The following is a 15,713-nucleotide window of genomic DNA, read 5'->3' on the forward strand; positions in this document are numbered from 1 at the left end:
TCCTCTGCTATCCCAGGTGCATTAACAGGGAGCTGTACTGGAAATCTAGCAGCTGGGACTCAAATTGGTGCCCATATGGATGCTGGCACTGATAGGAAAATTTTAAGCTTGTAGTCTTAAAAACCTTTTTGTGTGTAATTGAAGCTTTGTTTACAATTTTAATCCTCCTTGGACTTAAATACACTTTTTTTTTTTTTTTTAAAGATTTATTTACTTATTTAAGACAGAGCTACAGAAAGAGTGAGGAGGAGTCTTCCATCCACTGGTTCACCCCTCAGATGGCCACAATAGCCAGGCCAAAGCCAGGAACAAAGACCTTCTTTGGGGTATTCCACATGGGTTCAGATGTCCAAACACTTGGGCCATCTTCCATTGTTTTTCCCAGGCCATTAGCAGGGAGCTGGATCAGAAGTGGAGTAGAGGCTGGTGCTGTGTGGTGGCGGCATCCCTTATAGGTGCTGGTTTGAGTCCCAGCTGCTCCACTTCTGATCTAGCTCTCTGCTATGGCCTGGGAAAGCGGTAGAAGATGGCCCAAGTCCTTGGGCCCCTACACTTTTGTGGGGAACCTGGAAGAAGTTCCTGGCTCCTGGTTTCTGATTGGCTCAGCTCCAGCCTTTGCAGCCATTTGGGGAATGAACCAGTGGGCGGGGAAGACCTCTCACTTTCTCTCTCTGCCTTCTCTGCCTCTGCTGCCTCTCCATAACTCTGCCTTTCAAATAAATAAGTAAATCATTAAAAAATAAAAGTGGAGGCCGGCGCCGCGGCTTAATAGGCTAATCCTCACTTAGCGGCGCCAGCACACTGGGTTCTAGTCCCGGTTGGGGCGCCGGATTCTGTCCCGGTTGCCCCTCTTCCAGGCCAGCCCTCTGCTGTGGCCAGGGAGTGCAGTGGAGGATGGCCCAGGTGCTTGGGCCCTGCACCCCATGGGAGACCAGGAAAACCACCTGGCTCCTGGCTCCTGCCATCGGATCAGCGCGGTGCACTGGCCGCAGCGCGCCGGCCGAGGCGGCCATTGGAGGGTGAACCAACGGCAAAGGAAGACCTTTCTGTCTGTCTCTCTCTCTCACTGTCCACTCTGCCTGTCAAAAAAAATTTAAAAAATTAAAAAATAAAAATAAAAGTGGAGTAGCCAGGACATGAACTGGCACCCATATGGGATGCCAATGTTGCTGGCGGTGTCTTTATACACTATGCCACAATGCTGGCCCCTTAAATGTATTCTTTTTTTTAAAAAAAAGATTTATTTATTTTATTATTTGAAAGTCAGAGTTACACAGAGAGAGGAAAGGCAAAGAGAGAGGGAGGTCTTCCATCCGCTGTTTCACTCCCCAATTGGCTGTAACCGCCGGAGCTGCGCTGATCTCAAGCCAGGAACTTCTTCTGGGTCTCCCACGTGGGTGCAGGTGCCAAGAACATGGGCCATCTTCCACCACCTTCCCAGACCACAGCAGAGAGCTGGGTCAGAAGTGGAGCAGCCAGGTCTCAGAGCAGCGCCCATATGGGATGCTAAAGGAGTTAATTATCAATGTTAAGACAGCTTTTTATGTTTTAAGTAAACTTAGTTTGGGATTCAAATATTATAGAAATGTTTGTGGGTAGATTTATTAAGCACAGTTTTTGTGTTTTGTGTTTTTTTTTTTGTTTTGTTTTGTTTTGTTTTTAAGTTTGAAAGCAGACAGATTATATCCACTGATTCACTTCCCAGATGCCTGCAACAGTCAGTTCTGGGCCAGTCGGAAGCCAGGAACCAGCAATTTTATTCTGGCTTCCCATGTTGTTGGCAGGGACTCAGGTGCTTCCATCTTCCACCTACCTTCCATCTGCATTAGCAGGAAGCTGGATTGGAAGCACAGCAGCCGGGACTCAAGCTGGCACTTAGACAGATATAGGATGCCACCAATGTAAGCAGTGGCTTTGCTCACTGTACCACAGCCCTGACACCCTCAAGTGTAGTTTAATCTTGAATTGACATAAAGTTTACTTAATTCTGATTAGCTGTGCTGAAAGTTGTGTGAAACTTATGCTAACCTTGAACCTCTGAATTCCTCTGCATAGCAGCTTGCAACCATCATAAGCATTGGCATTGCATTATATTCTACCAATTATCGTAAAGTTTAACATTTATTTACCTACTATATTTTATATTTAATTTTGTGGAAGGAAATTTAATCCTTAAGTCATTCATTATTCCTCAATGTTTAGGGCCTTAGTTTTATTTATTTATTTATTTATTTTGGGAAAGATTTATTTATTTATTTATTTATTTATTTATTTGAGAGGCAGAGTTAGAGACAGATAGGGAGAGGGAGAGGGAGAGGGAGAGGGAGAGGGAGAGGGAGAGGGAGAGAGAGGAAGGAAGGAAGGAAGGAAGGAAGGAAGGAAGGAAGGAAGGAAGGAAGGGAAAGGAAGGAAGGAAGGAAGGAAGGAAGGAAGGAAGGAAGGAAGGAAGGAAGGAAGGAAGGAAGGAAGGAAGGAAGAGAAAGGAAGGAAGGAAGGAAGGAAGGAAGGAAGGAAAGGAAGGAAAGGAAAGAAAGAAAAAAGAAAGAAAGGTCTTCCATTCGCTGGTTCACTCCCTAGATGGCCGCCAACAGCCAGAGCTGAGCTGATCCAAAGCCAGGAGCCAGGAGCTTCTACCAGCTCTCCCATATGGGTGCAGGGGCCCAAATGCTTGGGCCATCTTGTACTGCTTTCCCATTCCATAGCAGAGAGCTGAATGGGAAGAGGAGCAGCCAGGACTAGAACCGGCGCCCATGTGGGATTCTGGCGTCATAGGCAGAGGCTTAGCCCACTATAATACGGCACTGACCCTATTGCCTTAGTTCTGATATAATCTTAACAGCCTATTAGGTGGTGTAGGCTACCTGGCCATGCCCAGACATCTTTTGTCTAAAAGGTGATATATATGTTAGTATTAGATATGGCCACATATAAAGGTGTTTTGTTTTTTAATTTGAAAGACAGGCAGGCAGGCAGGCAGAGATTTTGCATCTGCTGGTTTACTTCCCAAATGCCTGCAATAGACTAGGAGTAGGAGCCAGGAGCCTGGAACTTGAATGGTCATTCAGTGGGTGGCAGGGACACAACTACCTGGTCCATCAGCTGCTGCCTCCCAGAGTATACATTAGTAGGAAACTAGAATTAAGATCAGAGTCAGAACACAATCCCAGGCACTCTGGTGTGGGATGCGGGCATTCCAACTGCTGTGTCAAATGCCCACCCCTCAAACTAGAAGTTTAATCAGTCTTTGATTCTTTTAGCTGGAGAGCTGCATCCCAGTGCGCTTTTCCTTAGCAATAAACTATATATCAGAATAATTACAGGAACAACATGAATCAAGTTTCTAAAATCTTCGACACTATCATTACCTTTTCAATACAAAAATAAATACTCTGAAGGCCAAATAGATTCTGGTTGCTTTTGATTTACCTTGTTGAGTACTAATGTGATATGTTTTGAATAAAGTACTATAATGGCCTTCTCCTTGCCCTAGAGCCTTTTGTAATTGAGCCCTTACTTAACCCACCACTTTTGACCATGAAATTTAACAGGTGACTGCGTCTGGATATCTACTTCATGAGATGTGAGATTATTTGACTTGAGATTTCTAAAGCTCTTGGACTCCTGCTATTTCACCAGGACATCTTGGTAAAATAGAAAGCACAAGAGTAGGAGTTAGACTTGAGCTCTCTCTCTGGCCTGGCCACTAACATATGTATGATCTTGGGCAAGGCAATTCTTGCCTGGGTTTCATTACCTTTAAAATGAGGTTGAACTAGATAATTTCTCATTTCTCTTCTACTCCTAAATTCTATGATTTTTAGGGAGAAAATCCCTTCAGCATTCCTGGGATATATATCTAATAGTCCCATATATTGTGAAACTTCCCTATTGACGATAAAGAGGGATGGGGAAGGCTACAAGTAAGTATGTCCTCCTATTTTCTCTAATCTTTAAAAGCTATTCCCAGCAGTAATTCCCAGAAAGGATAGTAATCAATGGTGGCTTTTGCAGAATTTTAGAGAAACTGATCCTACTGCTTTAGCTGCAATTTTTTTTTTTTTTGACAGGCAGAGTGGACAGTGAGAGAGAGAGACAGAGAGAAAGGTCTTCCTTTTGCCGTTGGTTCACCCTCCAATGGCCACTGCGGCCAGCGTGCTGCGGCCGGCGCACCGCGCTGATCCGAAGGCAGGAGCCAGGTGCTTCTCCTGGTCTCCCATGGGGTGCAGGGCCCAAGCACTTGGGCCATCCTCCACTGCACTCCCGGGCCACAGCAGAGAGCTGGCCTGGAAGAGGGGCAACCGGGACAGAATCCGGCGCCCCAACCGGGACTAGAACCCGGTGTGCCGGCACCACTAGGCGGAGGATTAGCCTAGTGAGCCGCGGCGCCGGCCTTAGCTGCAATTTCTTAACTCAAACTTCAGTAACAGCAATTTCAGGTCCTCTGCATCTTCAAATACCATTTTTGAAAAAATATTTGAAGATTGGCTTCCTAAATATCCCATTTTTCACCACAAAACTAAAAATTATCCTAACTTGTGTTACTTTGTTCTACTAAGTGAGTATAATTTACACAAAATGTGAAAGGAATGATCAAGTTGACAGTAGCACCTTGCAAATGGATTTTTAAAACCTGGTAACCCAGATTAATTAAATGGGTAGAATTTTTATCTTTGGAATGGGTATTTCTGAGTCATCCCCATTCATTTATCTAGCTCCTTGAAAAGTAAAATAATCAATATTTCAGGTGCACATAATTCACTCAATCATTTGCTTTGAAATAAGACCCCAGAGTATTGCCTTTTAGTTGTATTTATTGAAACCATGAATACCAGAAATTAAAATTCCAAACCATAGATTTAGATGACTGAATTTCTCATTAAGTTGATGTGTTATTAAGTTTTTCATCCATAAATCTGGACCAAAGAACATGAATGATAACACAACTAGGGAAAGTGCTAACTGAAGATCATAAATTTATCTTTCCATGGGAAGTTATTTCTGAGCTGAGTTCTTTAATATTTCAGTGACAAATTGCCTGTGGGTCAGAATTTGGAGGCAGGGGAGGGAGAGCTAGTCCCTGCTGTTTGAAACTACTTTTGCATGGTGTACTAGGTTTCTATTGATATTTGTCTTATGGATAGGTGAGCGTTTCTGTGAATGTAAACCCTGAGGTTTTTGTCTTGGTTTTTCCCTGACTCCTGTCTGTCTTCATAGGTTCTCTTTGTAAAGAATCCTTTTCTGGTCAAGTTTCTTCTTCATCACTCATGCCACTGACTCCATTCTGGACCCTCCTTCAGTCAAATGTGCCTGTGCTTCAGCCACCATTACCTTTGGAAATGCCACCGCCTCCACCTCCACCCCCAGAATCCCCTCCTCCCCCACCGCCCCCACCTCCTCCTGTAGAAGATGGTGAGATCCAAGAGGTAGAGATGGAGGATGAGGGAAGTGAAGAACCTCCTGCCCCAGGAACAGAGGAGGATACTCCCTTGAAACCTTCATCACAAACCACAGTTGCAACTACCCAGGTAAATGATATTTGACATTCTGAATGGTAATGGGGACTGCAGCATAATTGACTCCATGTTTTTCTTTTATTTCTCAAAGATGTATTTATTTATTATGAAATCAGAGTTAGAGAAGGAGAGACAGAGAAAGAGCTTCCATCTGCTGGTTCACTCCCCAAATGGCTGCAATGGCTGGGGCTGGGCCAGGCTGAAGCCAGGAGCCAGGAGCTTCTTCTGTGTTTCCCATGTGGGTGCAGGGGACAAAGGACTTGGGCCATCTTCTGTTGCTTTCCCAGGCACATTAGCACAGAAGTGGTTTGGAAGTGGAACAGCAGGGCCTTGAACTGGCACCCATGTGGGATGCCAGCAGTGCAGATAGCGGCTTAACCTGCTGCATCACAGTACTGGCCCCTCCAAGTTTTATTTTAGAAAGGTGTGTTCTACCAGGGTCTTTAGCCACTGACCAGAATGTTTGTGTTTCAGAGTTCGGCTGATTCTACCATCTCTAGTTCTCCTTCCATTAAAGCGATAAAGAGAAAAGCTACAGAAATGAGTACTGCAGTGGTTCAGAGATCAGCTACCATTGGCAGTTCTCCAGTCCTCTATAGCCAGTCAGCTATAGCTACAGGTAAGTATGCTTTTTTCGATGTATTGCTTTCCTTGTCTCCAGTATTAGGTGCCATAAATATTTTTGTATTTATTTGAGAGGTAGAGTTACAGTCAGAAAGGGAGAGACAGAGAGAAAGGTCTTCCGTCCACTGGTTCACTCCCCAAATGGCCAAGTGCCCAGAGCTGGGCTGGTCTAAAGCCAGGAACCGGGAGCTTTTGTTGGATCTCCCACATGGGTGGTAGGACCCTAGGACTTGGGCCATCTTCTGCTGCTTTCCCAGGCCATTAGTAGGGAGCTGGATTGGAAGTGGAGTAGCCGGGACTCGAACTGGTGCTCATATGAGATGCTGGCATTGCAGACGACAGCTTAACCTATTAAACCATGATGCCAGCCTCCTCTGTGACTATATGTGTTTGAGTATTTAAAATTTATTTTATTTATTTGAAAGCTAGAGTTACAAAGAGGTAGAGCCAGAGAGAGAGTGGTCTTCCATCTACTGGTTCATTCCCCAAATGGCTGCAATGGCCAGAGCTGGGCCAATCCGAAGCCAGGAGCCAAGAGCTTCTTCTGGGTCTCCCAAGCAGGTGCAGGGGCCCAAGGACGTGGGCCATCTTTCACTGCTTTCCCTGGCCATAGCAGAGAGGTGGATCAGAAATGGAGCAGAGGCCGGCACTGTGGTGTAGCGGGTATAACTGCCGCCTGCAGTTTCAGCATCCCATATGGAAGATGGTTCGAATCCTGGCTGCTCCACTTCCTATCCAGCTCTCTGCTATGGCCTGAGAAGGCAGTAGAAGATGGCCCAAGACCTTGGGCCCCTGCACCCACATGGGAGACCCAGAAGAATCTCCTGGCTCCTGGCTTCAGATCGGTGCATCTCTGGCTGTTGCAGCCAAATGGGGAGTGAACCAGTGGATGGAAGACATCTCTCTCTCTCTGCCTCTGCCTCTCTCTCTGTAACTCTGACTTTCAAGTAAAATAAATAAACTTAAAAAAAAGAAAAAGAAGAAGAAGTGGAGCAGCCTGCACTCTGGTGCCCGTATGGGATGCTGGCACTGCAGGTGGTGGCTTTACTCCTACACCACAGCACCGGCCTCACTGACTTTTCTTCTTTTTCTTTTCTTTTCTTTTTTTCCTTTTTTTTTTTTTTTTTTTGAGGAAAATGTGTACGAGAATAATTTTGTCAGTGATCTAACTTTGATGTCCCTTTTTTCTTGCCTCTGGTCTTGATACAACGTCCATTTTAAAGTATTATGTTTCCTCCATTAGGTCACCAGGCCACAGGGATTGGACACCAGGCAATATCAGTTAGCCATCCAGCAACAGGAATGGGTCATCAGACCAGAGGAATGAGCCTGCAGTCAAATTACCTTGGACTAGCAGCAGCACCCGCAATTATGAGTTATGCGGAATGTTCTGTTCCAATTGGAGTTACTGCTCCCTCATTACAGCCAGTTCAGGCACGAGGTGCTGTGCCTGCCACTGCTATTATAGAACCACCGCCGCCGCCGCCTCCTCCTCCTACACCACCACCACCACCACCAGCTCCCAAAATGCCACCACCTGAAAAGACGAAAAAGGGAAAGAAAGATAAGGTATGATTTTTTGAAAAATTTTTATTAAAATTTTATTTTGATAATTTACGTAACACAGTTAACCATTTTTAAATGTACAATTTAGTAGTATATAATGTACTCACAGAATATGCAACCACACCTCATCTAGTTACAGAACAGTTTCATCAGCCCCAAAGACCAGTGTGTACTTGTTAAGAAGTCACTGTCTCGGGCTGGCCCTGTGGTGCAGAGAGTTAAAGCCCCAGCCTGCAGTGCCAGCATCCCATATGGGCGCCTGTTCAAGGCAGTGACTCGCTGCTGCACTTCTGATCCAGCTCTCTGCTATGGCCTGGGAAAGCAGTAGAAGATGCCCCAAGTCCTTGGGCCCCTGCACCCGCATGGGAGACCCGGAACAAGCTCCTGTCTCCTGGCTTTGGATCAGCTCAGCTTTGGCCGTTGTGGTCATTTGGAATAGAAGACTTCCCTCTCTCTGGCTCTACCTCTCTCTGTAACTCTGTCTTTTATATAAAAAGAAAGAAGTCACTCTGTTATCTCCATCTCCCATTTTCTGGGAATCACCAGTCAGCTTGTTTTGTTCTGTGTTGCTTTTTTGTTTTTTGTTCTTTTTTTTTTTTTTTAAGATTTATTTATTTGGGGGCTGGCATTGTGGCTTAGTGGGTAAAGCTGCTGCCTGTGACACCTCACCCCAACTGGACGCTGGGTTGTGTCTCAACCACTGTACTTCATATCCAGCACCGTGCTAATGCTATGGTAAAATAAGTCTTTTTAAAAAAGATTTATTTATTTGAAAAGCAATGTTACAGAGATACTGCCCATCTACTGATTTACTCTCCAAATGGCTACACTGGCCAGGGCTGCACCAGGCTGAAGCCAGGAGCCTGGAATTGCATCCAGATCTTCCAGATGGGTGGCGTGTCCAAGTACTTGAGTCATCATGAGTGCTTTCCCAGGTGCATTAACAGGGAGCTGGATCAGAAGTGGAACATCTGAGACTCAAAGCAGCACTCACGTGGGATCCTCTTGTCATAGGTAGCAGCTTAACCCAATGCACCACAGTACTGCCCCCACCAGTTGACTTTCTGCCTCTAGACTTACCTGTTCTGGGTGGTTCATATACATGGAATCGTGCAATATGTGATCTTTCGTTCTTCCCTCACTGAGTATGTTTTCAAGATTTGTCTACATAGCACATAATCTGTACTTTTTAAAAAATTTTATATCATTTGAAGGGCAGAGAGACAGATCTTTGTCTTTCATCTGGTGATTCACTCTCCAGATGCCTGCAGCACGCAGGGCTGGCCTAGCCTGAAGCCAGGAGCCTGGGAGCAGAGTGGCTGAGTTTCAAGACAGGCATTCTGATACAAGATGCAGGCGCTCCAAGGCGGCGACTTAACTGCCATGCCAAATGCCCGACCCCATTTCTTCTGGCTGAATAAGAATCCATGTGTGTGTGTATGGCACAATGTGTTTGTTTATTCATTAGGTAATGGATAGTTATTATGTTTCTACCTCTTAAGAAGTGCTACTTTGGATATTCGTGTCCACTGTTGAATACCTGTTCAATTCTGTTGGAGTCAGATTTGAACTCTAACTCAGGTATAGCAATACTTATTATCTTCCTGTTTTATTTATTTCCATTTTTTCTGAAAGAGAGTAACGGGAAGATCTCCCATCTGCAGGAAACTGGAATCAGAGTAGAGCTGGGAATTAAGCCGAGCCACTCAAATAATGGGCTGGGAGCATCCTATGGCTACACCAAACACCCACCCCAAATTGGGTTCTTATGTTGTCACAATTAGTTGAGAGTTGTATGTATATTATAGATACAAGACTCTTACTACATGATATGCAACTGTCTTCTTTTTTCTTTTCTTTTTCTTTCTTTTTTCTTTCTTTCTTTTTTTTTTTTTTAAGATTTATTTATTTATTTGAAAGGCAGAGTTACAGAGAGCCAGAGAGAGAGGTCTGCCATCCACTGGTTGACTTCCCAGATGGCTACAACAGCCAGAGCTGTGCCCATCCGAAGCCAGGAGCCAAGAAGTTTTTCCTGATCTCCTGCACGAGTGCTGTGGCTCAAGGGCTTGGGCCATCTTCTACTGCTTTCCCAGGCCATAACAGAAAGCTGATCAGAAGAGGAGCAGCCAGGATTTGAACCGGCGCCCATTTGGGATGCCAGCACTGCAGGCAGCGGCTTTACCTGCTACACCTCAGCGCTGGCCCCAACTGTTTTCTTTTGATCTGTGCTTTCTTCCTATTTTTTTTTTTAAAGATTGATTTATTTATTAGAAAGGCAGAGAGAGAGGTCTTCAATGGCTGCAATGACCAGAGCTGGAACTATCCGGAAGTGAGGAGCCTGGAACCTCCTATAGGTCCCCCACATGAGTGCACCGACCAAGAATTTGGGTCATCCTCTACTGCTTTCCCAGGCCACAGTGCCCCCCCCCCTTTTCTCCTTCTTTAATTGTGTCTTTTTAAGAAATTTTACATTTAGATGAAGTCCAGTATGTCTTTTTTTTTTTTTTAAACAGGCAGAGTGGACAGGTAGAGTTATAGACAGTGAGAGAGACAGAGAGAGAGAGAAAGGTCTTCCTTCTGTTGGCTCACTCCTCAAATGGCCGCAATGGTCGGAGCTGCCGGAGATGCACCAATCCGAAGCCAGGAGCCTGCTTCCTCCTGGTCTCCCATGCTGGTGCAGGGGCCCAAGCACTTGGGCCATCTTCTACTGCTTTCCCAGGCCACACAGAGAGCTGGACTGGAAGAGGAGCAAGCAGGACTAGAACCGGTGCCCATATGGGATGCCAGTGCTGCAGGTGGAGGATTAACCTAGTGTGCCATGGAGCCAGCCCCGGAAGGCCTCTTTTTCTCTCTCTCTTTCTCTGCCTTTCCTTCTCTCTCTGTAACTCTCAAATAAGTAAATAAATCTTTAAAAATATTTATTATCCTTGATGTCATAACCAGAAATAGTTTTGGTTTTTTTGTTTTTTTGAGAGGCAGAGTGGATAGTGAGAGAGAGACAGAGAGAAAGGTCTTCCTTTTGCCGTTGGTTCACCCTCCAGTGGCCGCCACAGCTGGCGCGCTGCGGCTGGTGCACCGCACTGATCCGAAGGCAGGAGCCAGGTGCTTCTCTTGGGCTCCCATGGGGTGCAGGGCCCAAGCACTTGGGCCATCCTCCACTGCCTTCCCGGCCCACAGCAGAGAGCTGGCCTGGAAGAGGGGCAACCGGGAAAGAATCTGGTGCCCTGACTGGGACTGGGACTAGAACCTGGTGTGCCGGTGCCGCTAAGTGAGGATTAGCCTATTAAGCTGCGGCGCAGGCCCAGAAATAGTTTCTAATAGTGGTCATAAAGATTTATTTATTCTATGTTTCAAGAGTTTTATGGTTTTAGCACTTAAGTTTAGGGCGTTGATTGATTTTGGCTGAATTATTTTTATATGGTTTGAGATAGGAATACAACTTTATTCCTTTGCATGTAGATATCCAGTTGTCCCAGCAGCATTTATGAAAAAGGGAATTATTTCCCCATTGTCAAAAAATCAACTGACCATACACTTAAGGGTTTATGTCTATTCTATTTAGTTCTATTCCACTGATTCTTAATGTGTTGATCCTTGTGCCAGTATTTTATTGTTCAGATTACTACAGCTTTGTATTTTATGTTTCTTTTTTTTTTTTTTTTTGATACTTATTTATTTATTTGAAAGAGTTACACAGAGAGAGAAGGAGAGGCATTGAGAGAGAGAGAGGTCTTCCATCTGTTGGTTCACTCCCCAATTGGCCGCAACAGCCAGAGCTGTTCTGACCCGAAGCTCTTCTCTTTGGCTCAAAGGATGCAATGTCTTTCTCCTTTTCTCTAATGCTTTGCCTTTAAAAATAAATAAATCTTTATAAAGAGCAAAAATGTTAGACTTATTTTTTCAATATTGGGGAGGCTTTATTCAAGAAATCTGTCTCGTGCAGCAGGAAAATCAGCTTGGACCTCCATCCCTAGTGCTCACTGAATAGCACTTGGTCACACCTGCCACTTGAGCTCCCACTTTGCACTGTCCACTGTTTCTTCTCTTCAGAAATATAAGGATAAGAATTGGTCTTCTCAGTGTCTAACGTAGTAGCTCTTTTATCTCTCTTTTTAAAAGATTTATTTGTTTATTTGAAAGGCAGAGTTACAGATGCAGAGGCAGAGAGGTCTTCTTTCCTCTGGTTCACTCCCCAAATGGCTGCAACAGTCAGAGCTGCACCGATCGGAAGCCAGGAGCTGGGAACTTCCACTGCTTTTCCCAAGTCCTAGCAGAGAGCTGGATCAGAAGTGGAGCAGCCAGGTCTTGAACCAGTGCCCATATGAGATGCCAGCACCGCAAATGGCAGCTTTACCCACTACACCATAGTACTGACCCTGCTCTTTATCTTTTTTTAAAGATTTACTTATTTGCAAGATAGAATTAGAGGGAGAGACAGAGATCTTCACTTGCTGGTTCACTCTTCAAATTGTTCCAACAGCTAGCACTGGGCAAGGCCAAAGCCAGGAGCCTGGAGTCTCCATCTGGATCTCTCTTGTGGATGGCAGGGACCCAAACACTTGGGAGCAGACGAGATAAGGGCAACATAGAATATGAAGACTAAAGGACCTCATTTCATAAAATAACTCAATTACAGTTATAAATCTTGAGCCAATCATTTTTCTTTATTTATTTGAAAGCATAGTGACAGATAGAAAGATCTTCCATTCACTAGTTGACTCCCCAACTCCCCATATTGCCAGTAAGAACTGAGGCTGGGCCATGCCAGAGCCAAGAGCCAGGAAGTCAATCTGGGTCTCCCCAGAATTTGAGCCGTTATCTGCTGCCCATCACGTGCCCATCAGCAGGAAGCTGGATCAGAAGTAGAGGTGGGACTCAATCTCAGGCACTTCATCCGGGGGTACAGGAGTTCCAAGTAGTGACTTAACTAACACTGTGTCACAGTGCCTGCCCTGATCACACTCTTTGGTTGATAGTTGGTAGAAATTTCTGAAAAGAACTTAACAATGGTATTTAATTTTTGTGTTAATTTTTTTTGAACTTAAAAGTCTGTGCTCCTTAGAACCAAGGAAAGTTCTTCATCTGTGTAGATGGCTCATTTCGTTAATTTATGTATTTTATTCCTTCTGACCTGTGACCTTTGTTATAGGCAAAAAAAAGTAAAACCAAAATGCCATCATTGGTAAAGAAGTGGCAGAGTATCCAGCGTGAGCTAGATGAAGAGGAGAACTCCAGTTCCAGTGAAGAAGATCGGGAATCCACTGCACAGAAGAGAATTGAAGAGTGGAAACAGCAGCAGCTGGTCAGGTAAAACAAAAGAGATCACAGATGGGCTGGGTTGTGGCGGATGTGTTAGAACAGTTATTCTTAAAATCACAGCCCTTAGGGGCCGCTGTTGTAGCACAGTGGATTAATCTGCCACCTGCAACTCTGGCACCCGTGTGGACACTGTGACACTCCTGGCTGCTCCACTTCCAATCCAGCTCCCTACTGGTGGCCTGGGGAAAGCAGTGAAAGATGGTTTCAAGTACTTGGGCCTCTGCCACCCATGTGGGAGCCCCAGATCAAGTTCCTCGATTTGGCCTGGCTCAGCCCTGGCCGTTGCAGCCACCTGGAGAGTGAACCAGCAAATGGAAGAACAACTCCCCCACCCACCTTGTAAGTCTGACTGAAAATAGATAAAAGTAAAAAAAAAAAAATCACGACAATTAGTGGAGAATATACCAGTATTAAGCTGACAGCATTTTTATTATTATTTATTTATGTATTTATTTATTTGAAAGAGTTACACAGAGAAAGGAGAGGCAGAAAGAGCAGTCTTCCAACTGCTGGTTCACTCCCCAATTGGCTGCAACGGCTGGAGCTTTGCCGATCAGGAGCCAGGAGCTTCTCCCTTGTCTCATGTGGGTGCTTTCCCAGGCCATAGCAGAGAGCTAGATCGGAAGTGGGACTGGAACTGGTGCCCATATATGTTGCTGGCACTGCAGGAGGCAGCTTTACCTGCCATGCTACAGTGCCATCCCCAAGCTGACAACTTTGAAACATTTTCTTAAACATGTTAGATCCACTTTAATTTTTATTTATTTGAGAGATAGGGTTCCCACCCACTCACTTTCAAATGCCCAGAAAAGCCAGGACTGGACTGAGCTGGGCCAAAGCCAGGAACTAGACATTCAATCCAGGTCTCCTGCATTATGTAGATGGTGGAAACCCAAATAGTTGAACCATCATCACTGCCTACCAGGATCTGCATTGCAGGAAACTTGAATCAGAAGCTAGAACCCGGAATTGAACCCAGGGACTCCAATATGGGACCCAGGCACCTTAACTGCTGTTCCAAAGACCTGCCCTGTTTCTGTTTGCTGGAATATAAAGTTTTCATTCTTTTCTAGTGAAGTAATCTGTCTGTTGTTTTCACAGTGGCATGGCAGAAAGAAATGCTAATTTTGAAGCCCTTCCTGAGGATTGGCGAGCAAGACTAAAGAGAAGGAAAATGGCTCCAAATACATAGTTAAAAAAAATTTTTTTTAATTTATGTGTATGTGTATTCAGTTCAGAGTCTTAAAGCCATTGTCAAATAAACTATACATGTTATGGTGGAGAACATATCAATTTCCTGGGCAAGAGCATATACGTATAAATTTTTCACATTTGTGAAATGTGATTTTTCTGTTTTCCTGATGGGAGAGATTATTGGAATTGTTTTGAGCTGACTGCCTTTATTCTGGAGAACTTCGCGTCAGGTGTATTAATCATCACTCTGAAGACCATGTGGCGCCTATGAGTATGGCACGTTTAGCTGAGGACTCATTGACAAAAAGTAAAGGATTATCCTGCCTAATGGAGCTCATTTACTTCTACTCCAAAACAAGTGCAATTAAGAAGGCAGCTCTTTACTCTGTCTTGCTTGAATGGGATTGGCAGGATCTCTTTTTTGACCTCTTCCTCTGGTCTGCCACTCCTGAAGTGCTAGTCTTTGTGGCTTACCTTGTCCTGAGAGCCTTGCTGTAGTTCTCACAAATCATAGAACTGGCAGCTTGGTCATCTCACACACTAGGTAGCTTATTTCAGTGTTATACAGGCAGCAATAGCAGCAGGTGTTTATCCTTGATTTTGAGAATTTGTCCCTCAACTATGTGGTAGTAAAAGTGCTAAGAGCCACTCTGTGTATTAATGTATCTCCAGTGTCTTACGCTGTTCCAAGACTCACTCTCCTGTGTGTGAATGTGTTCTCCATGAAATTCCAATATTTAAAAAGCAGTTTATGTTCTGTACTTCTGTTGTATCGCAATCAGGTAAAAGTCACTTTAAACTGAAGAAAAGGCAAATTGTGTTTTAAGGCTGTTTATATTTCTCCAGTTTGTGACCATGTAAATTTGTATATATGCACTAATAAAGTTTTTTTATACTTCCGATTGGTTATCCTTTTGCTCTTCTAAGCCTGTTACTCCATGGTCATGTAACCAGGACTTACGTCATGTCTGAATTTTTTTTTCTGATCAAACGTGGTTCGAGGCCTGTGCAAACACTGAAGAACAGCATACAGGAAAAAGAAGAGCAGCAGGATCTTGAGCAGGGTGTGGCGACACACGGGGCAGAATCAGAAAAACAGGCCTCACTCCACATGTGCTATATGACCCAAATTTTTGGAGCGTGTACCCTAAAATACGAGCTAATGTTTGACCTATTTAAGTCCTGGAAATGATGTAATGTAGTTAACATTTTGGAAATTAGAAAAACGGTGCTTTATCGTTTTTTATAATAGTAATATATGGTGGATATAAAAGATATATACATACAGTCTTACTCATATAAAGGTAACCAAAGACAATTGTTTGGATTTATTCCAGTATATTTCTATGCATATAGTTTACACTTTTTACCTGATCATGTGTTGGATTTTATTTACCATTATGCTAATATCGGGATTACCATTTTTGTACGTCGAATTGTTATTTGCATAGAGTAAATTTCTGCAAATAAATTAAAGGCTATCAACTAGTTAATAAA

At 44.2% G+C, this 15,713-nt stretch overlaps 1 protein-coding gene across 3 annotated transcripts in view; it reads left to right on the forward strand.

Annotated features, from left to right (window-relative positions):
• Positions 1–15,116, forward strand: part of FNBP4 (formin binding protein 4) — a 46,469-nt gene extending 31,353 nt beyond the window's left edge. For all 3 annotated transcript variants that reach the window (XM_008270721.4, XM_008270726.4, XM_008270732.4), the window contains exons 13-17: positions 5,215–5,525; positions 5,988–6,132; positions 7,381–7,706; positions 12,853–13,010; positions 14,124–15,116. In XM_008270721.4, coding sequence (XP_008268943.2) covers positions 5,215–5,525; positions 5,988–6,132; positions 7,381–7,706; positions 12,853–13,010; positions 14,124–14,214 — 1,031 coding nt within the window. In that variant the 3' untranslated portion in view covers positions 14,215–15,116. The remainder of the gene's footprint in view (positions 1–5,214; positions 5,526–5,987; positions 6,133–7,380; positions 7,707–12,852; positions 13,011–14,123) is intronic.
• The last annotated feature ends 597 nt before the right edge of the window (positions 15,117–15,713 follow it).

This window comes from Oryctolagus cuniculus, chromosome 1, assembly GCF_964237555.1.
Source record: "Oryctolagus cuniculus chromosome 1, mOryCun1.1, whole genome shotgun sequence".
In the NCBI taxonomy this organism is placed as follows: Eukaryota; Metazoa; Chordata; class Mammalia; order Lagomorpha; family Leporidae; genus Oryctolagus; species Oryctolagus cuniculus.